The 24,162-nt window shown below is 42.0% G+C and overlaps 1 protein-coding gene and 1 pseudogene across 19 annotated transcripts in view; one reads left to right on the forward strand and one right to left on the reverse strand.

The window, feature by feature from the left end:
* Positions 1 to 381: 381 nt before the first annotated feature.
* LOC138141863 (E3 SUMO-protein ligase KIAA1586-like) lies at positions 382 to 23,156 on the reverse strand (annotated as a pseudogene).
* ZNF618 (zinc finger protein 618) overlaps positions 23,079 to 24,162 on the forward strand; it is a 230,063-nt gene continuing 228,979 nt past the window's right edge. For 13 of the 19 annotated variants that reach the window (XM_069062675.1, XM_069062685.1, XM_069062686.1 and 10 more), the window contains exon 1: positions 23,080 to 23,270. In XM_069062675.1, the coding sequence (XP_068918776.1) occupies positions 23,211 to 23,270 (60 nt within the window). In that variant the 5' untranslated portion in view covers positions 23,080 to 23,210. Of the gene's footprint in view, positions 23,271 to 24,162 lie in introns of all 19 variants that reach the window. The other 6 variants (XM_069062674.1, XM_069062684.1, XM_069062680.1 and 3 more) reach the window with 2 other exon arrangements.

Raw genomic sequence — 24,162 nt, forward strand, 5'->3', positions numbered from 1 at the left:
GCTGGTAAATATTTAACAATTGACTCTTGGGGAGGGGGATATGACATAAGAACATTTATAAGTTTCTTACACATTTCACTGATTGTCGTCATTCAGTACTTTCAGTCATGTCTAACTATGTATGCCCATTTGGGGTTTTCTTGGCATGGTTTGCCATTTCCTTCTCCAGCTCATTTTACAGATGAGGAAACTGAGGTAAACAGGATCAAAGTGATTTGCCCAGGGTCACACAGTTAGTAAATGTCTGAGGCTGGATTTGAACTCTGGAAGAAAAGTCTTCTGACTCCACCCTGGTGCTCTATCCACTGAACCACCTAGCTGATACAAAGGATGTATATTCAGCATACCATTCACAAATAATAATAAAATACACAAGACTCTTTATTGCAAATTCCATTTAGACAATTGATTCTCACAGCAGGCTCTTGTTGATTTTTGCCAAACTCTTGTATCTATAGCCATGCTATGATTGTGATTCCACCGTGATTTGACAAATAGAGTTGCAGTTCAATAAGTTCTTTTCCGAATAAATGTATTGTCATTGTGATATGTGAACTACTATTAAACTATTTCTCATCATCTTGCAAGTTACGTTAATTAAACTGAAACTTCTTTCAGCATTAGTACTGCTGACTGTATATAGTGTTATCTTTTTAGCTTTTTATATAGTTTGTTGCCAGAATTGGAACATTGTTTGATTTTATATTATAATCTTCAAAATCCTGAAAATCATTTAAATCAGTTTCATGCTTTAAAATTTCACTTAATTGATGAATTTTTTTTTTACCAGCTAACCATAGTAAAGTTAGTCCTTCATAAGGCCAAGTAGACAGCTCTAATAAATCAAAATAATTAAAAATGCTTTCACCATTGTTTCTGTTCAATAAAAGATGTAAGTTCATGTGTTAAATCATATTTTCTAGCAACTTATTCCTAAGGAGAACATTAAATTTATTATTTTTATTAAATGGAGTATCTTTAAACTTATCTGACTTAATCAAATCTTCAACTTAAGATTCATGCTTTCCAGTACCAATCTTTAAATTTTCCAAAGCTCTTATGGTGTGTTTGATTAATTTTTGCGTTTTCTGAATGTTAGTTGATCTTGACGGCAATGCAGCTGAAAGTAATGAAAATTCTTCAAGAATGTCAATCATTAAAACAAGATCTTACAAGAAATTAATGTTAGCTAATTTCTTTTCCAAACCAGAATAAGAAGAATGGAAAAGTGCATTTGTAATATAGGATAGGAGCCACCATTAGAGCAATAGCAACTCATAAACTACCTACTGTCCTTCACAGTCCCAGGACCTGACCAGTTTTAATCATTTCAATTTCAGGTTCTTTAGCTGTAGTTTCTAGTTCAGTTTGATTTTTACTCCATTGGTGATAAATAATATAAATTTTATCCTGAACTATTTTTAAATGATTGACATTTTATCTCAGATATTGAATTGTCAAGTTACAATTGCAATTGATGATTTAAACAGGGTCAAATGATAGTTTTAGGAAAATTTTCTAGCAACTCCAGACTTTCTTCCCAGCAAAACAGAACAAAATGCAATCAAGTTTGCTTTCAAATATTCACCATTAAAGGCACAATTATTTAAAGTAGACAATAATCTATTAAAAATACATTCTGCTACAGTTGACACTAATTCTTTTAAAACAACAAATAATAATACCAGTTTGGGAGCTGAATGAACTGCACACTGATTGTTTTTAACAACTGGTTTGCAATTTCTAAAATTTTAATAATCGACTCTGTTTGTTTTTAACAACTGGTTTGCAATTCCTAAAATTTTAATAATCAACTCTGTTAAGCTGGTGTAATCTGGCTCCAGCACATTGCGCTGTGTCACCTTAGACAAGTCACTTGCCCTCCTTTTTCTCAGTTTCATCTTCTATAGAATGAAAGGTTAGACATAGTAGATGACTTTTAAGATTCCTTTCAGCTCTAAAACTGCAATCCTAGGACAAAATGATGAAGCCTTCTTTGAGGAAGAACAAAGCAAAGGTGGGCAGGCAGGCACTGGGGGTAGATGGGAAATCCTGTCACATGGGAGGGAGGGCACTGAACGGGTGGGAGGGAATGTGCTGAACATCACTTTCATCTGCCTCCCTGAAGAAGCCCAAGTAAGGAACAAACAGAGAGATTTCTCATCACTTCCCCAGGAGGGTAAAGATGAAAAAAATTGTGCAAAACCCTAGGGGATCTCTGGTAAAAAAACATCCCTGTGCAGGAGACTGCGGGATGAACAGGGAACCAGGGATCACTACAGAATCATGAAATTCTAAGATGCCGTTTGCCCTTTGCCTTCTCCACTTTCAATTGCATAAGGCTCCTGTTTCGAGAGATCCCTGAGACCACAGAGGAGTTAACTGGCTCAGGTCTTTCCTTATCAAATACTGTTTTAAGCAGCCTATACCTTGCTCCCACCACAATGATTCTTTGGGGATCCCTCATCCCTGGGGCTTTTAAGGAGGAGAAAAAGCTTCCTTCTGTTACCCCTTCTCACATAGCCAATCAGTTGCCAAGCCTTCTGCAAGCTACTTCCTTATCTCTCACATCCATCCCTTTCTTTCTCAGCGTATGGCCGCTACTCTAATTTAAATCCTCATTGCTGCTCATACCTGTACTGCTGGATTAACTTCCTAGGCAGCTAGGTGGCTGGAATGCTAGACTTCGAGGCAGGAAGACTTGAGTTCAAATCCTACCTCAGAGGCTTACTTAGTTGTGTGACCTTGGGCAAGTCACTTAATTTCTTTTAGTTTCCATTTCCTCATCTACAAAATGGGATAATAATACTACTTAGTTCATAGGGTGGTTGTGAGGATCAATGAGGTTTTATACATATATATAATATAAATATATAATAATAGAATGTAAACGTATATAAATATATGTATATATGTACTATTGTATATGTATATTGTATTATATAATACATCTAAAACTTGGCAAACCTTCAAGCTCCATATAAATGCTAGCTATTATTGCTATTATAATTGTTATTCTCCTTGATTCCAATCTTTCCCCTCTCTCTAATATATCCTCACACAGCTGCCAAAATATCACTTCCATTTGATTATCTTAGGAAGATTCTGAAGATCACCTGGCAGGATAAGGTACCAGACACTGAGGTCCTTGCTGGAACTAAACTGCCAAAAATTCAAACTCTGCTTCAGAAAGCACAACTTCAATGGGCTGGTCATGTTGTTCGAATGCAAAACATATGCTTGCCAAAAAGACTGTTTTATGGAGAACTCACATGGTGGTCAGAAGAAACAATACAAGAACACTCTCAAAGTCTCTCTCAAGAACTTTAGAATTGATTGTGTGACATGAGAGACACTGCTACAGGATCACTCAGCATAGTGTGCCCACATCAAGGGGGTTCTGTGCTCTATAAGCAAAGCAGATTTGAGACAGCTCAAAGCAGGATGCTCAGATTTAGAGAATCCACCCCAAATGTTCACATGGACTATTTGTGCTGACCAATAGTGGAGCATTCCAAGCTCATATTGCTCTGATCAGCCACAGTGGGACACATTGGAACTTGACTCTAGCATAGTGATGTCATTTTGGTCCTCTTGGAGAATGAAGGACAATAACCACCAACACTAAGGCTTAGATATGACCATGTCACTCACTCCCTTGCTCTAAATTCTTCAGTAACTCTTGAATAAAACACAAATTCCTCACCTTCGAATTTAAAGCCCAGGATGTGTCCTGACTCCCACCAACTTTTGCAGCCTTGTTTTATACTCCTCCCCTTTGTATATACCCAAAGTTCTTTTCCTACCTATCTGACCATTCTTTCTCAGTCTTCTTTGATGGACAATTAGCTTTTTTTGCACTCTTAGAAATCACATCTGGAATGCACTTACTATTTGTCCCCACCATTCAGAATCCTGATTGTCCTGCAAATAACAATTTGTACTACGCTGTAGCAGCAAGCACCCCAAGTGTCCTCAGGGTTTGCAGCTACCACAGGTTCTTGGATCTGCTTTGTTAAAGGAAAGCAACTCAAAATGGGTTAAAACAAGCTTACTTTAATCAGTCAGACATATATCGTTTACCTTGTTCAGGGGAAAAAGGTCAGCACCCCAAACTTCAGAATACACAGACAGAATTATCAAGTCAAAGAAACAGATCAAGTAGACAGATTTCCAAACTGTCCAACCATTACATCCATACCAAATCAGCATCTGGGTTTTTCAAAGCCGGGGGACTCTCAACAACGGCTTCCCAGAATTCAGATCACAGAACACTTCTCAAAGTGAGTCCCAAAACAAAGCTACACATCAGGGCTTATATAGCCTTCCCCTGGCTCAGAGAATGTACAACCTTATTGACTCACTGGCCAATCAAGAAGTATCTACTGAAAAACAAGCCTCCCACCCCAGGCTTCAGGTGCACTTTAGCCTAGGGGCAGGGAAGATCTTTAAAATTTACGTTCTTATTACATACACACACACGTTCACACACATACACTCACTGTCTTTCTCTCTACATATATATATCATACATTAGATATTATACTATATTTATACATACATACACATATACTCTCTTCTCTACATGCATACATACACACATACATATAAACATGTCCCACAATGACTCCATCTTGTGACTCAATTCTGGATCTAGTACAGCTTCCTTTCTATTCAGTTAGGGATCTAGTTCAATTTCTGCCTACCAAGAAAAGTTTATCATGGGAATCCACCTTCTCATCATTTATTACAGAACAACAGTATTGTTGACTACATTGTTTGAACCTAACCCTGCATAGCTGGGAAGGTGGACCACCTCTACCTGCTGCTTAGGGACCCCTAAAGTTAGCTAAGGACCTAGGTTATGCTGACCAGAAACCCAGTCAAATCTGAATACTGATGCAAGGAGTTTTCTCACAATTATACATCTCAACCAACCCATATGTCTTATCTGAAAACTGGCCCCTCACTGGCCAGTTATTGTTTCCTTTTTTCTTTGATTGAATACAGACACTTAAGGGAGAAGGGGACACCTTTTTCTGATTACAGGGAATCGCACCTGTTTGCTTTCCCCCCTTCCAGCTCTTGAAACTCTCTCATTCTCTCCCCAACTTAGAAAGCCCCTAATCTTACCTCCAATTAAAAATCAGGTTACCTTATCTTGTATCCTAGTTTATATCCTGTTAATTGTTTTCTTTTAATGCATAAAAATCTATCTTCTCCTGTATTCAGGGTCCAGTGCCAAGGTGAGGGGACCTGGTCCTGATTCATCATGCAATTAGTATGCACTGCTTAATAAATTGATATGCTCAGAAATTCTAACCTTTATTTCCTCAGTTATTTTAGATTTTACCTGACACAGTATATGTACTTATGTGTATGCATGTATGTACATGGATGTATATATGCACTCATATACAAATATATGTATATATTCACATATATGTGCACACATTATACTATCCCTTCAGTAGAATGCAAACTCCTTGAAGGTATGGACTGCTTAGTTTGTGTCCTTGTTTTCCCAGAGTTTAGCACAATGCCTGGCTTTTAATAAGTGTTTATTGGACCAAATTTTCAGCTTGCCATTCACCTTTACCTTTCTTAGGTAACTTTTTTTTAATCTTTTTGTTTGTTTTCAACATTCAGTTTTTTTTTTTAAGCAATTGGGGTTAAGTAACTTGCTCAAGGTTACACGGCCAGGTGTTTCTGGATGGGTGCTAAGTGTCTGAGCACGGATTCGATCCCCCAGGTCATCCCGACACTGGGGAGTGTGCTCTTACTCACTGTGCTACCTGGCCGCCCCATCAACATTCAGTTTTATGAGATTTTGAGTTCCGAATTTTTTCTCCCTCTCTCCCTTCCCCCCTCCCCAAGACAGCAAACAACCTGGTATAGGTTATACATGTGAAATCATGTTAAACATATTTCCACATTAGTCATGTTGTGAAACAAGAATCAGAACAAAAGGGAAAAAAACCATAAGAAAGAAAAGAAAAAATAAAATAGATAATAGTATGCTTCAATCTGTATTCAGACTCTGAAGTTCTTTCTCTGGATGTGGATGGCATTTTCCATCACAAATCTTTTGGAATTGTCTTAGATCATTGCATTGCTGAGAAGAACTAAGTCTATCAAGGTTAGTCATTGCAAGATGTTGCTGTTACTGTGTACAATGTTCTCCTGGTTCTGCTCACTTCACTCAGCATCAGTTCATGTAAGTCTTTCTAGGTTTTTCTGAAAAAAAAAAACTACTCATCATTTCTTATAGGACAATAGTATTTCTATATTCATATACCACAACTTGTTCAGACATTCCCCAATCGATGGACATCCCTTCAATTTCCAATTCTTTGACATGTTAGGTAATTCTGCTAATGCCAGAGTGACTGGTTCAAAGCAGCTGTGGAGTCTTGCCCAATGTAGGTTCTTCCCAGGGCACTATCATACCTATTTGGCAGAAAAGGAAACTGAGACCCTAGCATGAAATAATTTTGTTCAGGGTTACAGAGTGCAGCAGCTGCAGGACAGGAATCCAAATGGCTGATTTCTAACATGAGGCTGTCTACTCACAAATAATGTGAAGCACCTAGGTGCTATAATAGATGGAGAACCAGGCCTAGAGTCAGGAAGATTTATCTTCCTGAGTTCAAATCTGGCCTCAGACACATACTAGCTCTGTGACTCTGGGCAAGTTACTTATCTCTGTTTGCCTCAGTTTACTCATCTATAAAATGAGCTGCAGAAGGAAATGGAAAATCACTCCAGTGTTTTTCTTTGCCAAGACTTAAGCCCCAAATGGGGTCTCAAAAAGTTGGACAAAACTGAACAACAACTCACAAACAAAAACGTGAGTCATCTTGACTTGGGCAATTGTCATTTTCCCCCTAGGCTGCTCTAAGTAATTCCAGATCCTTGCTATTCCCAAAACCAGGACCAAGAGGACGGGCAAGTAAATGCTTAATGGGGAAAGTTGCTCTGGATGGTTGGGTTAGAAAGTGTTCAAATAAAAAAAAAAAGAAAGTCTCCAAATCATAGATTGTTCAAATCCGAAGGGACTTTAGATTGCAGAGTATCAGAGCTTAAAAGGACTTCTCTGCAGCCTTTGACAGTATTGATCACCTTCTTCAAACACACACACACACACACACACACAGGATTCTCCTCCCACCTAACTGATTACTCTTTCTCTGTCTTCTTTGATGAATCATCATCTGGGTTGTACCCACTAGCCACAGGCACCTCACAGGGCTCTATCCTGGGCCCTCTTCAGATATACAGTATTATAGTACATATAGAAGTTGCAAAAGAGGCAAATTTGTTTGGCAAAAGGAAAAAAAATTCCTAAGAATTAGGATTATCCAAAAGTGGAGTAGGCTGCTGTGGGCAATAGGTTCTCCTTCATCATATGTCTTCAGCAAAAGTTGGCTTATCATTTGCTTTGTATGGTACAGAGGAGGTTCTTTTCCAGGCTTGGATGGAACTAAATTGCTATCAAGGTCCCTTCTATCTCTGAATTTCTGTAACCTTTAAGCTCATTGAACCAAACTCTGTCATTTAAGGAAACTGAAAGGGGCCCAGAGAAAGAAAGCGATTTGTCTTACTAAGGTCGCTGGCTAGTACAAGAGACTGTACTTGAACCTAGGTCTTCTGACTCCAAAATCAGGGTGATTTCAAGAATCTGGCCAGTCGAGTAACTGGGAGAGTTGCCTTTCAACTCTGAGATTCTGTGTCCTTCAGCCAAGCATATAACAGATAGGATTTTAGTGTTTTGGCATCACTCAGATCTAATGGGCAGGTTTTAGAGGAGAATAATCCATGTGTGGCCTATTGGCTCAGACCTACACCTCCCAACTCATACCTTATTAATTCACTGTACATTTTGCCCCAACCTGGCCAATAACTGGTCCCAACACTGAGTTTAAACAGGTAACCTCTCTCATCATCATTTCATTCTTTGTACTTGTGTCTAGGATTGTACCTGGAATATAGTACATGCTTAATAAATACTTATTGCTGACTTGATCATCATGGGAAGACTAATTAGTTTTAGAAAATGCAGCATAGTTTCACAAAAAAAGGCATATATAGAGCCAGAGGGTCGGGCTTGAGTTCTGTTCTGGTACTGTCTAGCCTTGGGCAAGTCATTAAAACCCTCTAAGGCTCAGTTCCTTCTTCTGTGAAATGGGGATAAAAATCCTTGCCCTACTTATTAAGGGGGTTGTGAGAAAAGCACTTTGAAAAACTTAAACCACTAAAGAAATCTGGACTATTAATAATTCCATATTGCCTGTGACTCTACAGGACCACAACAGGGGAGAAAGTGGAAAAAATTGGGCACTCTACTAGCTATTTTTACCTACACAACACCAAAATTAGCAGTTGCCTCCAATAGCCTCTTTTCCCTACATCCAGTGGTTTGGGGACGTGAGGTGATAAAAATGACTAATGGTTTTGTCATCAGATGAATAAAACATAACCACTTCTTTTCCCTTGTGTTTCTTTCAGCCTGGTTATCATACAGTGAGTTAAAAAGTCCACTTGTGGGATGCAGCATCACCAAGATCAGAGTAGCTAGACCTAACTCTCATCTAGCTCCTGCTATTTCAAGGGTGGAGAAACTTCATGTTTCAGAGTTCCAAATAAAACAAGATTCCCGAGGCATGGTACAACAGAAAGAACATGGACTCAGAAGTTAGAGGACCTGGATTCAAGTCACACTTTTTGTTGTTGTTGTTGTTTACTACCTGGGGGATCTTGGGCAAGTTACTTAACTTCCTTGGGCCTCAGTTTCCTGGTTTATAAAATGATGGATTATTCTCAACAAGCTCTGATGATCCTTTCCAGCTCTGGAGCCATGAACCTATTGTAGTGAGGCCTGTCCCCCACTTTTCATAAGGGTGTTGTCGTGTGGCCCAAAGGGAGGCAGAATAAACATCTCTAGCCTCTTCTCCCCTCATCTTTCTCCAAAAGAGACTTTAATTCTTGCCAGGAAGAAAAGAAGAAGGTTGGAGCCAGAAGTATAGTCATTCTGTTCTCCTTAGAGAGAAGGGATATTGGGCTAGAATTGTATATATCCTGTCTCTTAAATGTTGCTAGTCTAGGGGATTTGGTTTTCAAGTCCAATGTAATTTCTTTTTAAAAATTTTTTTCAGATATTTTCCTTTTTTCCACTGTAAATGTTAAAACAACTTATAACATTTGTTTTTTAAAAATTTGAGTTCCAAATTCTTTTCCTCCTTCCTTCCCCTCCCCCCTCCCTGAGACATCAAGCAATTTGATATAGGTCATACATGTGCAGTCATGGAAAACATATTTCCATATTAGTTACGTTGTGAAAGAAAACACAGACCAAAAAAACCCCAAGAAAAAATAAAGTTTAAAAAGTATGCTTCGATCTGCATTCAAATTTTATCTTCTCTAGAAGTGGATAGGATTTTTCATCATAAGTCTTTCAGAATTATCTTGGATGTCAATCTAACTTCTGATCATTGTTTCATGAATTGGAAGGAGTAGGGCCTCAAGCTTTAAAACCAAGACTTGATTCCCTTCCCATTAAATGCCAGTTCCATAATGAATACACACATAGGAAGTACCAAAGAAACCCATTTATCCAAGTCCATAGCAAAACAGAAATCAGAGAAAGTATATATATATATGAGACAATACAGAATGAAGGAACTCTCCCATTAGGAGCAAGGTAATTCAGCTCAACCAAGAAAGAATCCCAGATCTCACCCAAGGGGAATGTTCCCCAAAGTCTTGTAGGCATACAGCATTAATCTTCAGCAATGAGGAGAGAGTCCTGTACCAATGGACTTTGGCACTTGGGTTACACTATGATTGTCTTTTCCTTCTTTAAGACTCCGGCATCTCCAAACATAATCATGGAAACTCAGTGCTGGGATGGACCTCAAAGGTGATTTAGTTCAACAACTAACTGAACAAGAATCCCTTCTATAATCCAAACTAATCTAGCAAATGTTTACAAAGCATCTACCAGCATCTCTAGCATCTGTCATTCCAGCCAGGCGCTGAATGAAGCCTGGGTTTCTATTGTCTACCCATGTTTTGAATTTGCATATTCCCGCCGGCTACTGCAGATACACACACACACACACACACACACACACACACACACAGAACAAACTTATGACAGGAGGGTTGGCAGAGCATATTCTCCCTTCTCTTTGGAAAATGATGAGACTATCACAAGTCTGCCAACATTCTCTCATGTTGGTCTAGAACTCCTTGGAAAGGAGACCTCCACAGCAGCTGTTGGATAAGAGAACATGATCTGCAATGACCACAGTGCCCTTGGCTCTGAATTTCTGAACCAACACACATTAATTGAGCACCCACTGGGTGTAGGGCTTTATGCTAAATGCTATGGTGGCTTTCCCTATGCCACAAGGTATCCTCATTGGACATTTTTGTACTATTCAACCTCATACTAGAATCATAACCTAGGATTTCGAGTGATCAAGATCATCTCCTACAGCTGCCTCATTTTGCAGATCAGGAAGCTAATGTCCAGAAAGGTTCGGTGATCTGTCCAAGGAGGTGGGTAGCAGAGATGAGAACCAAACTCAGCTCCTCTAACTCTAAATCCATTACTCCCTCCCAGATACCCCAGGAGGTTCAGGGGCCAGGAATCTTTTTCCCTAGATGTCCACAACACACACTTTATTGGTGTGAGAAGGTAGCTTGTGTCATGAGGTGGCTGATACTGACAGCCCTCAGAGGCCTATGCTTGCTTGCTTGTTCTGAAATATAAAACACCGGTTACTGAATGCCAAAAAGGTAATTTAAATGTTAAAACATTTGTGATGGTGGCAATTGCATGCATTCTTTCTATCTAATTGTGGCAGGATTAATCTGTCCTTAATAGAATACAACTAATAATTTATATTATTATCTTTAATAATATAATTCTATTTAAAATTTCCATTTGCATTGTTCATCTCAGGGCGGTTGCCCTGAGCTCCAGAGCATTTAGATAGGGATTTGCTACAGCTGCTTATCATGTACACAAGTGGGGATTGGACCAGGCAATTTTCAGAAAAATAAAGATCAGTTTCTGATGAAAAGAAGCTAAAAAAAAATAAAATTATAGTATTAAAATGAGTAGACATTAATGTCATATTTACAAAATGAAGGGGAAAAAACCATACAACCTAATCTGCTCTGTAGTCTCTCCCACCCTCTAAACATATGTTTTAGGTCTTCCAGGGGGATCCCTTTTTCCTCTTTAACTTGTTAGGGATGCCTATTCTTTTAGTAAAAATATAAATGTTAAACTCATAATGGACTGGCTGTACAGCATAGGGAAACAACCAGTGCCTTAGGAGTCAGTTTTAGTCCTGGCTCTGCCATTAATCTGGTTGTGTGAACAGGAGCAAGGCAGTTCTCTGCTCTTTGCCTCAGTTTCTCCATTTGTAAAATTAGAAATCAATCACCTCCTTTCCCTTCCTTACAACCTTGTCAGCTTCCTTTTATGTGTTTTCTTCCTCATTAGAAATGCCACAATCGGGGCGGCTAGGTGGCGCAGTAAAGCGCTGGTCCTGGAGTCAGGAGGACCTGAGTTTCATTTCAGCCTCAGACACAACACCCACACACAAAAAAACTAGCAGTGTAATCTTGAGCAAGTTACTTGACCCCAATTGCTTTAAATAAAAAATGCCACAATCACGTCAGAAAGTAAGCTCTTTGAGGGCAGGAATAATCTTTTTCATTCTATTTGTATACCCAGTGCCTGATAGTAAACTCTTAATTAAAGTTTGTTGGTTGACAAGTTAGTTGCAAGGAACTTCAGGGATCCACCAAAGTAACCCTGTCACTCTCAGGATGATAAAGAAGAATTACAAAATAACTGAATGACCTGACTCAGGCTCCACAGGAAGGTTTTCTGTGTTTATATCCAGGGCTACCTTACACTGAAGTTGTACTAGAATAGGGGGTTCCTCAAATTCCTTCCTCCTCCCAAATTCTATTGTTCCATTCAAGGGGAAGACACACATCTAGTGGAGTGATCTTGACTTACTTCCATGAGCCGCCAATGGTCAGGGATAATGATCTATCATGGTTGCTTGCTGAAGGCTTTTTCTAAAAAGCAGGGGAGTTCTGGTCAGGGTTTCTCTATATTTTGTAACTTCTTCCAGCTCCTGAAGCTGTCAAAATTTCTCCAACAAAGCATCTGTAAATATTTATCTGCTATTATTGAACGTTGCCTGTGCAGCCGGGATACCTTGTCACAGCTGACAAATCGGATCCCTGAACATCTTGAGGTCACAGTGCCAATTGTGCTTGTACTAATAGAGGCTGCTCCCCTCCTCAGAGAAAGGGATATGAATATTTATCAAGGATCTATTATTCTTTCTGCTCTTTTTGAGACCAGAAAGGACAACTACTGTGTAGGAGACACAGGGAAAATGAATTTGGTAATGGACACTGTGAAAAACTGATACACTAATACCCAACCTTTCCCAAACTCAACCAAGAACCAGAAAGAAAGCAATAAATAAATAAATAAATAAATAGCTTCTGCAGGTGAAAGAGTTACAATGCAATGTCTATGCATTCAAGTTTATATATTTTGCTTACAGGAGAATGGATTAGTTCCTCATTCAGAGCCCATTCACTCTTATTTTGCACATAATTCTACTAAGCATTGTTATGTGCTTTTCTAACTCAGAGGAGATCAGAAGTGGGATGTGGGGCACACATATTTAGAAGCCAAAATGCAGAAGTTCCAAGTGAGTGTCTGACAGCATGAGAGAAGCCAGAAAAACTATAAAACTCAGACACAAAGTTAAAAAACAACACAGCAGTCTGGGGCCATTTAATACAGGGCAAATAGTCTCATTCACCTCCATAGACCTTAAGTAGGTTATTATTGCTTAGTACAAGAATATGTCAAAAATAATGAGTCTGAGTCACTAAGAAAAGATATGTTCAGTATCTCCAGTTGAAGAAAGCTGAAAGAATGCAATGCATTTTATAAGGATTTCCATCCCAAATGATTAAAAATTTTTAAAGTATTTGGAAGTAAAAGGGGTGCATACTTGGCTAACCCCTCCACAATCCAAAATGATGTATTCAGCTCAGCCCTTAAAATAGGGAGGATAATAGAAATTTGACTGGTGGGGCATTGCAGCAGAGTGGAAAAAAGAATGAACTGGGCTTTGATAGAACTTGGTTTTAGTTCCCCTTATACTACAACCAAACGGTGGGACTTTAGGCTAGCTGCTTTATTTCTCTGGGACTCAGTTTCCTCATTTGCAAAGGAGAGAACTGGATCAGAGAAGCTCAAGCTCCTTTTAAGCATTCTGTGATTTTTGTGTTTTCAATAACCCTAGGTTTTCCTAATGACCACAACAGTGTTATTTTTAGACCAAAAAAGAAAAAAAAAAGGCTCTCCAACAAGAATTCCACTTTCCAAACCATGTGGAGGCCAGCTGGCTGCAGGCAGCTCTTGCTGAAGAAAACATGCTGATGTCTCTTGGCAAACCTGGATGAATCTTGCATTAGGTGGCATCTCTGCTGTGACATTTGTCTCCCCACATTCTTACCTTGAGTTTAAAGAAGTAAACAAATGGTGAGATGGAGGTGGGAAATGGGATCTGGAGATGAACCAAAAGTGTTGTCTGCTCTGGAGTATCCTCCTCATTAATGTTAGAAACTTTTGGGTCTCACTTCTGATTGTAGATTTACAGGGGTTTATGACCCATAATTAGGCAAAATGGGGTTTTTCTGAACTTTTGGAGATATTTTTAAAAGGTGAGCAAGTGCACAGATCAAATGGGGACTTTCCAATGTATTATCATAGAATGGATGAAACTCAGAATCATGGAATAATAAAACTGGAGACCCATATAACCACAGGTTTCTAGAATCATCTAATCATAGTATCATAGAATTAGAAGGGTCATCTAGTTCATTCTCCCAGTCAAAACAGAACCCTCAGTCCTCTTGAGACTAGAGTGTCCCTGGCTCAAAACCATCCATCTTCTGCTTGAACATCTCCATTGATGGGCACCCTCAGTCAACATTTATAAAACGCCTCCTACATTCAAGGCTCTGTGCTAAGGGTCTCTGAATGAGTCTCAGAAATGGCCTTGTGCCCCTTTCTCCTCAAACTGCTCCCCTCCACCCCCTAAAACAAGCATATTTATTTGCTTCCACCAACAGGTTCAAGCCCATCCACACTGAGGTCACTTCTGATTCTGATGAAGAAACACATATAAGGATGCATTGCTTCAGAAAGGCCTTGGGTATTCAGTGGCAGGCATCTTTGGCTATTGGTGCTACATGTTCCCATTGCTCATCTCTATTCTGAGCTCTCACTTCTTAGACTTTACGAGATGGTTGTTTGATCCCTCAGTATCCTAGCCTAGGTTTCTGATTATTTCATCTCCTGGACTACGGACCCTACTTGTTTGCCTGCCCTAGACCTATGTTATTTCCCTATTCCTGTCTTAGCTGGCCTCCCTATATTTGATCTAGTGTCTGAATCTGCTAGACTTCCATCTGCTATGCTGGATTACCAATCCTAAACCCTCCAGGCTATCCCTGTCTTGTTTCAGTTCAAGTCCCAGTGTGACAAGGGAGAATGAATAATTGAATTTTTAAAAATTTATTAAGGCTCACTATGTGCAAAGCACTGTGCTAAGTGTACCATATACAAATAGAAAAGTAAGATATGATCCCTGCTCTCAAGAAGCTCACATTCTAATGGGAGACAAGACAGATAGGAGAAAGACAGGTGAAAAGGTTCTGCAGTCCTCAAAGGGCAGCAGTAAAGCAAATGGGGACCCATCATCTTCAGTGTCATTTCCCTTGATGAATCCATGGCCCTTTCTCATGTCGAGCCCCGTAACAGTGCTGAGGATTTTGGTGGTGAGTTTTCTGGGTCTTCACTCCCTGTGACTGCTGAGGATGGGGGTGCTACAGTACTTGGAGAAGAAGCTTCCAGGTCACTTCTCAACAAGGGCTGCTCCACTGGATGATGGCTGGGGGGAGGAGGGGGAACAGATGGAAGTAGGGCCAGTGGTCTAATGGGTAAGCTATTCCCTGGGCTCCTAGGGTTACCTTCCTAATTGGTGGCAGCTGGCTGGTGGTTGGTGGTTGTGATGACTGAGGGGATGTGGGAAGAGGGACTTCACCAAGGTTGATCCATAATGATGACTGGGGTATGGGGGGCAATGGGGGTGAGGCTCAGTGTTACTGCTTCAGGCTGGTGTAGTTTATTCAATCCTGACACTTCCAGCCTTTCCCTCACCCTTTTCTTAGACTGTGTCTAAGGAAGGAAGGTGAAGCACAAAGTCCAAGAGTTACAGACAGTAAAAGATTCAAACAATGGTAGCTGCTGAAGAACATTTTTAACACAAGCAGATATGCTAAGTACCGTTAATAATAATTATTTACATTTGCATAACATTTTATAAAGCTCATATAAACTCATTTGTTCTTCATATCAACCTTGTAAAGCAGGCATGTGGTAGAAATAATATTGTACCCATTTTAAAGATGAGAAAATTGGGCCTCCAAGAGGTTAAATGATTTGTCTAAGGTCACACGGATAGTTAAGTGGTGGCTTTTTACTCCACTTTTTTTTTTGCCAGAGTATACAGTCTCTCATTTGCTTAAATGCATGTTATAAGCCTACTTTCTGCTTTTCTATAACTTTGCAGATCTGAGCTCAAAAGGATCCAAATCTTCCAATTTATAGGTTGTTATATATACTTAAATGCTTCAAAAGATATGATTTTGTCACTGGGTACTCCCTCTACTTAGACTTCAAGCTTATATTATTGTTTAAGGTAGAAGAAGGCTGGCAGAACAGCTTTATATTAGGAGGCAGTGGGGGAAAGACAGTGCTAGTTCTGGAGTCTGAGAATCTGGGTTCATCTGCTGCCTCTGACAATCCCTACCTTTGTGACCTTGGACAAAGCACCCAAACCTTCCTTGGCCTCAGTTTCTTCAAGTATATAATGGAATGGATTGGACCTGGTGGCTTCTGAGGCTCCTTCCTCTTCTGGATCTACCATGCACAGTGCTTAGCACATAGCAGGGCTGCGTTATTTCATTAGTACATGGAGCTCCTGACTGAGGACACTTCCTCTTCCAATGGCCAATTTATGCTTTATTTGCAATTTATAATCTTAGAGAATTACTTAAGAGCATTCAGAGCTTAGGTGATCTGACCAGGGTCACCCAGCCCTTATGTGTCTGAATCAGGATTGCAATGCAGGTGAATACAGTCTAACTTTAAGCTTCCCGACTCCAAGGCCACCTTTCTACTGTCCATTATGCTTCTTCTCTTATGGTAGGCACTTGCTTGTTGATTGATGATTCCCAGCTTTATCAGATGGGTTCTGTGAGCTTCATTGGTCAAAAAAAAATCATCATCTGGTAATCTTTTGCTTTCTGGCAATGTAACACAATGGAGAGCATACTTGAAGACCTGAATTCAAACCCTGCCTCAGAAGCTTATTAGCAGTGTGACGCAGGGCAAGTCACTTAACTTGTCTCAGTCTCAGTTTCCTTATCTATAAAATGTGATAATAACACCTTCCTCCCAGAGTTGTTGTGAGGATCAAGTGAGGTAATATGCATAAGGGCCTTCGTAAACTCCAAAGCCTATATAAATGCTACCTGTTTTTATGAGCCTCTCTAGACTAAGCTACTTAGGTCTTCAATTGCTGGTCTGATCTGTGGCCTGAATGCAAAGTCTTTCCAGCTTGGCAGGGCCTGCTAGAGCTTGCTGATCACTGCCATGGCCTTCAAGAGCCCCAAGCTTGCCTCTAGGCCACAACGAGGCATCTGAGAAGGGGAGAACTCCAGCAGAGGTCTATACAGAACAGCTATTTTATATTTACAACAGTTCTTTTAAGGGTTGTTTCTTTTCTGGGCTATCAGGCAAATACCAGTCCCCCAAAGAACAAGAAAGAGACACCACTTACAGCTTTTTGAAGCGAGAAGGGAGTGTGGAGGTCATTTAATCCAATGTTTTCTTTTACAGATAGATAACTGAGGCCCCAGAGAGGTGAGTCTCAAACTGAACCCTTCCCTCTACCCCCTTCCAACATCTCAAGTTCACATTTTACCTTTAAAAATATTTCCTTAATAAAGGTCTGCCCTGGGGATTCTGCTCCAGGGTCAGTTTCTGTTTGGGAAACCAAAGGTCTTTCAGTGAAAAGCTCATATTACCTTGTTTCCCCCACCTGCCAGAGTCTGCAGCTCCTCCCCTCCATTCCCACTTTCCCACTCTTCTCCCTCCTTTTCTCTCTAGATAGTAACTTAGTCTTCTCAACTTATAGTTGCCCAAGAAAACAACTGGAAATGAAACTCAGGTCCCTCATCTACAAAATAAACGGGGGGAAAGTGCCAAGAATTAGGGTTCCTTGACCTTATTTTTGTGTCTGGGGCCCCTTTGGCAGTCTGCTGAAGCCTATGGACTCCTTGGAATAATGCTTTTAAATACACAAAACAAAACACATTGGATTACAAAGGAAACCAGTTATATTGAGTTAGTTATCAAAATATTTTTAAAAACAAGTCCTCAGGGGCAGCTAGGTTGTGCAATGGCCCTCGAGTCAGAAGGACCTGAGTTCAAATTTGACCTCAGACTAGTTGTATGACCGTGGGCAAGTCACTTAGCCCCCACTGCCTCAAAACAAAACAAAACAAAACATGTTCTCAGACCCCAGGTTAAGAGCCTCTGACCAGATGATATTTAACGATCAGTCAATCAACAGCCATTTATTCAGTGCTTACTGCCTGACAAGAACTGAGTTAAAATACTCAAGGATACAAATTACATCAGAATCACAGACCCTCAGGGATGGAATGGGTCTCAAAGGTCAACCTGTATCTGAACCAGAATGAAGAACAGCAAATATGTAGGTAGCTCTTTAAAGTTTCCAAAGAATTTTACATTTGTTATCTTATTGATCCTCACAATGTCCCTGAGAAGGTTCTATCGCTGTCCTCATTTATAGAAGAGGCTAAGCAATTTGCCCAGTCACACAGCTATTAAGTATTTGAGGCAGGATTCGAACTTAAGTCATCAATCCGGATTCCATGTCCAGAACTTTGTCCACCTAACTAACCACTTGCTAGTCCTCTAACCTTCCCTTGAAGACTTTTAGAAATGAGGGAAAACCCACAACTTCCTGAGGCAGCCCTTCATTGTTGGATAGTTCTAAGGGTTCAATTCAATAAATTTGTATTAAGTGTTCCCCATGGGCCAGGCACTGTGGTGAGGTGCTAGGGATAAGAGGACAATTAGGAAACAGACTCTGTCCTCAAGGAGCCTCTATTTTACTGAGGGATACAACATGTACACAAGTTGGAGGAGCCTGTATGGTACATTAGAAAACTAATTGAACATGAAATCCCAGGAGGTGATTTTTAAATTCAAATCTGCCACTAACTACCTGTGTGATGTTGGACAAATCAGTCACCTGGATGAAATCTTCTCTTCTCCAAGCTAAATATTCCCTAGTTTCTGCAACTGATATTCATCTAGCCCAAACTCTGCATTCTTTACCATTATGATTACCTATTTCTAGCTACTCAAAATTTTAGCAAGTGTGTTCAGGGTGAAACAGAGTATTCTTGATTTGGTCTAACTAGGTTTGAGTATCTTCAAAATTTACATTCCCATTACAGTACAGGGGTACTTATCAGTGTCCCAGTCCTGGATCTGGTCATCCCAACATCCGAGGTGGAAGGAAAAGAACCTTGTATCCACAACACTGGTCATAGTAATTTTGGGAGCTGTGAGGCAGCTGTGGGATGGCTCCAAGCTACGTGGAATTCTGACCCTGAACCCTGCTTGCAGTTTCTCAGATGTGGTATACAACTCTCAAACTCTAACCCTTCTTCAGATAATAGAACCATAGATTTATAGGATCTTATAACTGAAAGGGATTTTGGAGAAAGGCACCGTAGAATCCTGCAAAGAACACCAGGCAGAAACAGGACACTTGGGTTTTGGTCCCAGACCTACTATATTTGAGTAGTGTGGTCATGAGCCTTACTGTCTAATCTGGGTTTGTTCCCTCATGTGTAAACTGAAAGAGTTGACCAAGCAACAGTAATGGTAATAACTAACATTTATATAGTGCTTACTATAAAAGTGTCAGGCACGGTGCTAAACACTTTACAGTTATTTATCTCATTTGATCATTGTAACACCCCTGGGAGGTTGGTGCTGTCATGGTCCCTATTTTTTTGTTTTGTTGTTTAGTCATGTCCAACTCTTTGTGACCCCATTTGGGGTTTTCTTAGCAAGGATACTGGAGTGGTGTGCCATTTCCTTCTCTAGCTCATTTTACAGATGAGGAAACTGAAGCAAACAGAGTTGTGACCTGCAGTCACACAGCTAGTATCTGAGGCCAAATTTGAACTCAGGTCTTCTTGACTACATGACCAGCATTCTATCCACTGGGCCACTTAGCTGGAAGTTTCTCTCAGTTGCAATCCTCTGATTATATAAAAGTTCAATGTCCAATTTTTACCCAATGTAGGAAGTTCCATACATCTCTGACATATGTTCACTCAGCTTTTGCTTAGGTATATTCGATGGGGAGCTGAGCCCTCCTACCCCCTCAAGGCAGTTTATTTCATAGTTGGACAGCTCTAATTATTTAGAATTCCCTACATTTTATCCAGTTTAATTCCATCCTCCTGTAACTTATACCCTAGGTGGCAAAGTGGATATGATGGAGTCCAAGCAAAAGCACCCAATCAAATAGAGTGCTGGGCCTGGAGTCAAGAAGACTTATTTTTTTTTAGTTCAAATTGGTCCTCAGACACTTACTATGTGACCCTGGGAAAGTCACTTAGTCCTGCTTGCCTCAGTTTCCTCATCTATAAAATGAGGTGGAGAAGGAAATGGCAAACCACTCCAGTATACTTGCCAAGAAAACCCCAAATGTGGTCACAAAGAGTCAGGCGAGACTGAACAACAGAATACTTCCACTCATTGGATTCTACCTGTGCCCTCTCCTATAAAGAATTCTCTAGTCAGTTCTCTCTTCCTGACTGCCCCTGCTCCCTAAACATAGAAAGACACCTCTTACGTACAATCTGCTGTTCTCTCTTCACCAGGCTAAATATCCTCAGATAGTATAATCCTTTCTCACATGACAAGGTTTCTGGATCTATCCAGGTTACTTTTCAATGTGTCTGTCAGTGTCCCTCTCAAAAACAAAGTGGCAGGAGCCACACACAATGTTCTAGATGTGGTCTGAACAGGGAAGATTAAGTACACTGGGACAATAAACATCAATCAGATGGGTGTAAACAAGCATTCCGGAAACTCTGGACTTCAAGGAAAGATGTAAAGTCTGGGACTTAATCCATTTGTGGGTGGCATACTGGAGAGAGCGCTAGGCTTAGAGTCAGGAACACCTGGCTTCAAATAGCCTACCGATACTCATTTACTTTGTGGCCATGGTCTCCTCATCTGTAAATGAGATGCTATACCTGTAGTACCTACTGCATGGGGGTTTTTGTGAGAGCTAAATAAGAACGTGCATCTAATGCTTTTCAGACCTTAAAGTGCTATATAAATGTCAATAATATTTTTAAAGGTAACTTTTAAGATTATTGAGATAACAGGAACAATTTACAGTAAGGATAATCCCAAATCATAGCTAATCCATTAAAACTTCCATTTTGATTTAGGAAATTATTGGTTTTAAATTGTTTGCAGTGTTTTTCTTAGGGTAACACTAGGTTGTATACCCTGAATACACACCTTCAGAAGGGAGATGGTCCACCCTTAGAGACAGGAGGGTGGAATGCTATTAGGTCTAAAATGAAATATTATCCATAGGTAATCCAAAAAATGCATACTCTTCACACAAATAATTGAGAGTTCACTAAAAATAAACCTGCCGTTGGGCCCTTTCCAGCTCAGTGTTTTTATGACCTGGTAATTGATGGTGCTGATTCTTCTGTGGCTAGGAGCCATTAGAAAACCTGAAGGGGAATTGACAGCGTCTTCACTCCCCTAGCTTAGGCACATAGCACCTTGGGTGAACTGAAATAAACCAGTCAGAGAGTTTATGTCCTCTCTTCCTGATTCTCCTATGGGGGCATTTCTGGCCTCTCAAAATGACTCTTTACTTAGTCAAACATTTTGTACCCTTTCTCCCTCCTCCTTAGTGTATATGCTCCCTGACTTTCATTTTGTCTTGTGAATCAATCCAATGCCTAGCCTGGCAGTAGGTGATTAATAAACATATAGAACTGAATTTTACAGAGGAGGAGACTGAGGCTCAGAGAGGGGAACTGACTTACTCTAGGTGACATAGTTATTAGTCAGCAGCAAAGCCAGGGCTAAGACCCAGGTTTCTTCACTTCTGCCTCCTAACACCACACTATCTTCTTACAACTTTCAGGAAAACTTCATGGTGCCTGTTATAGAATAATAGATTTTTGAGTTAGAAGGTCCCTTGGAGGAGCCATCTCTTTCCATTCCAGATCCCTACAGGTTCAGGCTTGGTTCTATGGTACTGAAAACTTCTAGCCCATAGAGATGCTGGTTTTCAAAGATACTCTTCAAGTAGGAATTAAGTAGAATTGTGGATGTTGGTTTGGGGGCATTTACTCTGAAAATGTATCACCTCTCTCTACAAAGGGGTCCAGGTTCTACCAAGCATTAGGGAGGAAGAGGTCTGGCTACCCCCATAGGAGAACTGCTGGTCACTGACTGCCAGAAGTCAGGGATAGCCAGGAGCTTGGGCTTGGCACGTGCTAAGCTTGGCCTTCACATCCTATACAGGAGCTCACGTGTGTCTGATGCTCTGGCAGCACCAGCCCACCAAACCGCGTTTCTGCCCATGCCTGCCAAACCCTGGAGGCTGAACCGCCCCCATCGGTCCCTGTCCCACATCAACCTTGGCTAAGGGTGGGAAGCCCTCTGCCAGGCCTATAGTTGGCAGCCTACTAGAAGAAGAAACTGCTACTTTTTTTTTTTAGAAATCTCAGATTGGGGGGGGGGGGAAAGTTGCTATTAACCCCTTGTATTCCACACAGAGCTTTCCCCCAAACTTTTTGAGGCAAATCATTGGGTGAGATTAGCCTTTTAGCCTCTTATATTTCACATATGGTCTGTCCCCCACACTTTTCTTTAAAAGAAGTTATTGGTTGGAATTAACCTTTCAAATTTCGATATTCCACATAGGCCTGTCTCCCAAACTTTCTTCAAGTAGTATTTTTTGGTGGAGACACATTGGCAGTGGGATGGGGAAGAGTTCCCATTAACTCCTTGTGTTCCAGCCAGGGCCCCCCCACAAAACTTTTAAACATTAAAAAAGTTCTTTTTTTTTTGTGGGGGGGGGGCAGTTCCTGTTAACTCCTTCTATTCCCCGTATGACCTTTCCCCAGAAAACTTTTCCTAGCATGACATTCCCAAACTCCTGATAGTTGGGGGGAAGAGCCATAGGGGTCTGCTTAAACCGAATCCAAACCTTCAAAGAGTGGGAGGCCTGGGGGTGGGGACAGGCAGGGGCTGGGGGGCCAAGGCCGGACAGTGACAGGCTGTCCCCTCCCTGGGGATGGCGGGTCCGCGGGTGCGGGAGCCCCGGCGCTTTGTGTCCCGGGCGGCTCCGGGAGGGACATGGGAAGGAACGAACGCGTCGGCGGGCTTCGCCGTCGGGGGGCAGCGCCCGGGGCGGCCGTGATGGCGGAGCAGGCGGCGGCGGCGGGGACGGCCCCGGGCCGGGAGCGGCGCTGCCCGCGGCGCCCGAGCAGCCGCCGCTGAGGCTGCCTGCCCACCCGCCGGAGCCTGAGGAGGAGGAGGAGAGGAGGAGAGGAGGAGGAGGGGAGGAGGAGGAGAACGAGGAGGAGGAGGAAGAGGAGAGCCGAGCCGGGCCGGGCCGGGCCCGGGGGGCGCGGGCAGCCCAGCCGAGCCGAGCCGGGCCGGGCCAGGGGCGCCCCGTGCGCGGCAGCGCGGGCGGAGAGCGGGGGCCCGGCGCGTGTTCCGGGGGGCTCGCCCCCCCTTCGGAGGCCCCCCCGTCCTGAGCAGGGAAGGAGGGGGAGGAGGAGGAGGAGGAGAAGCAGGAGGAGGAGGAGGAGGAGGAGGGAGCGGGGGAGGCGGTGGCGGCGGCGGCGGCATAGGCATTGTGCACGCACCACATCCCCGGGCCGCGAGGAGGAGGACGCGACGGAGCCGCCTCCGCCAGCACAGACCCATGAACCAGCCCGGCGGCGGCGGCGGCGGCGGCTCCTCGGCGGCAGCGGTGGCCCCGCAGGTACAGCGGGCGGGGCGGGGGCGCGAGCGCGGGCGCGGGCGCAGCGGGGGGGGGGGGGGGCCGGGGGGGGGGGGGGGGGGGGGGCCCCCCCGGGGAGGGGGGGGTTCGGACGGGGGGCCGGGGGGCGAGGTGGGGTGGGGGTCGGGGAATGCAACATTTCCCGGTGCAAACTGTCTTATTGTAAATCCGATTATTGTATATTTTTCTTTGGAAAAGAAATGCAAAATGTTGGGGTTCGGGGACAGTCTGGGGGCGCCTCCCCTTTGCACGCTGCGGGCTGTGCTCTGTATTTTTGCCCCAGTTTCCCCCACCCTACATATACACACTCCCTCCCCTCCCACCCTTCCCCCCTGCTCGGACTGGAGCCCTGAAAACAAAGCAGCGAACAGCAGCCATTACAGTTTGGACAATTCACATTTTGCAAAAATGCAACCCCCTCCAACCTCCCCCCTCCCCCCTTGAAAAATCTGCAAATTGTTCCTGCCCCTGGCAGAGCCCCAAGGTTCTGGGCGCCCCCACCGACGCACCCCTTCTTCCCTCAGGGCGCCCCTTCTTTGCAACAATCTTTTTATTTTAGGCCACAATTCTCTTTCTCAATTTTTTTTTTCTAATTTTTCTTCAAACGGTAGTTTTTTTTTCCCATTAAAACGACGCCACCTAGAGGATACTATTTTGTAAATAAAAAAAGAAATTAAAATTGAAAAAAAAAAGGAAATATTTGCTATTTCTTCTTTTTTGAAAAAGTTTGAATTGTGAGACAAGGGGGAAAAAATTTCTTTTTCTTCCTCCTGGGGAGGGCGAAAATTCTCTCTCTGGGCTTCCCAAGTGCAGGGAGACAATTTTATTCCTGAAGCTAAATCCTTCTAATGTGTAAATGAAAATTAAGCTAGAA

The sequence above is a fragment of the Petaurus breviceps genome, unplaced genomic scaffold, assembly GCF_028583685.1.
Source record: "Petaurus breviceps papuanus isolate PSGF00001 unplaced genomic scaffold, PetGlider_PUasm1.0 90503, whole genome shotgun sequence".
In the NCBI taxonomy this organism is placed as follows: Eukaryota; Metazoa; Chordata; class Mammalia; order Diprotodontia; family Petauridae; genus Petaurus; species Petaurus breviceps.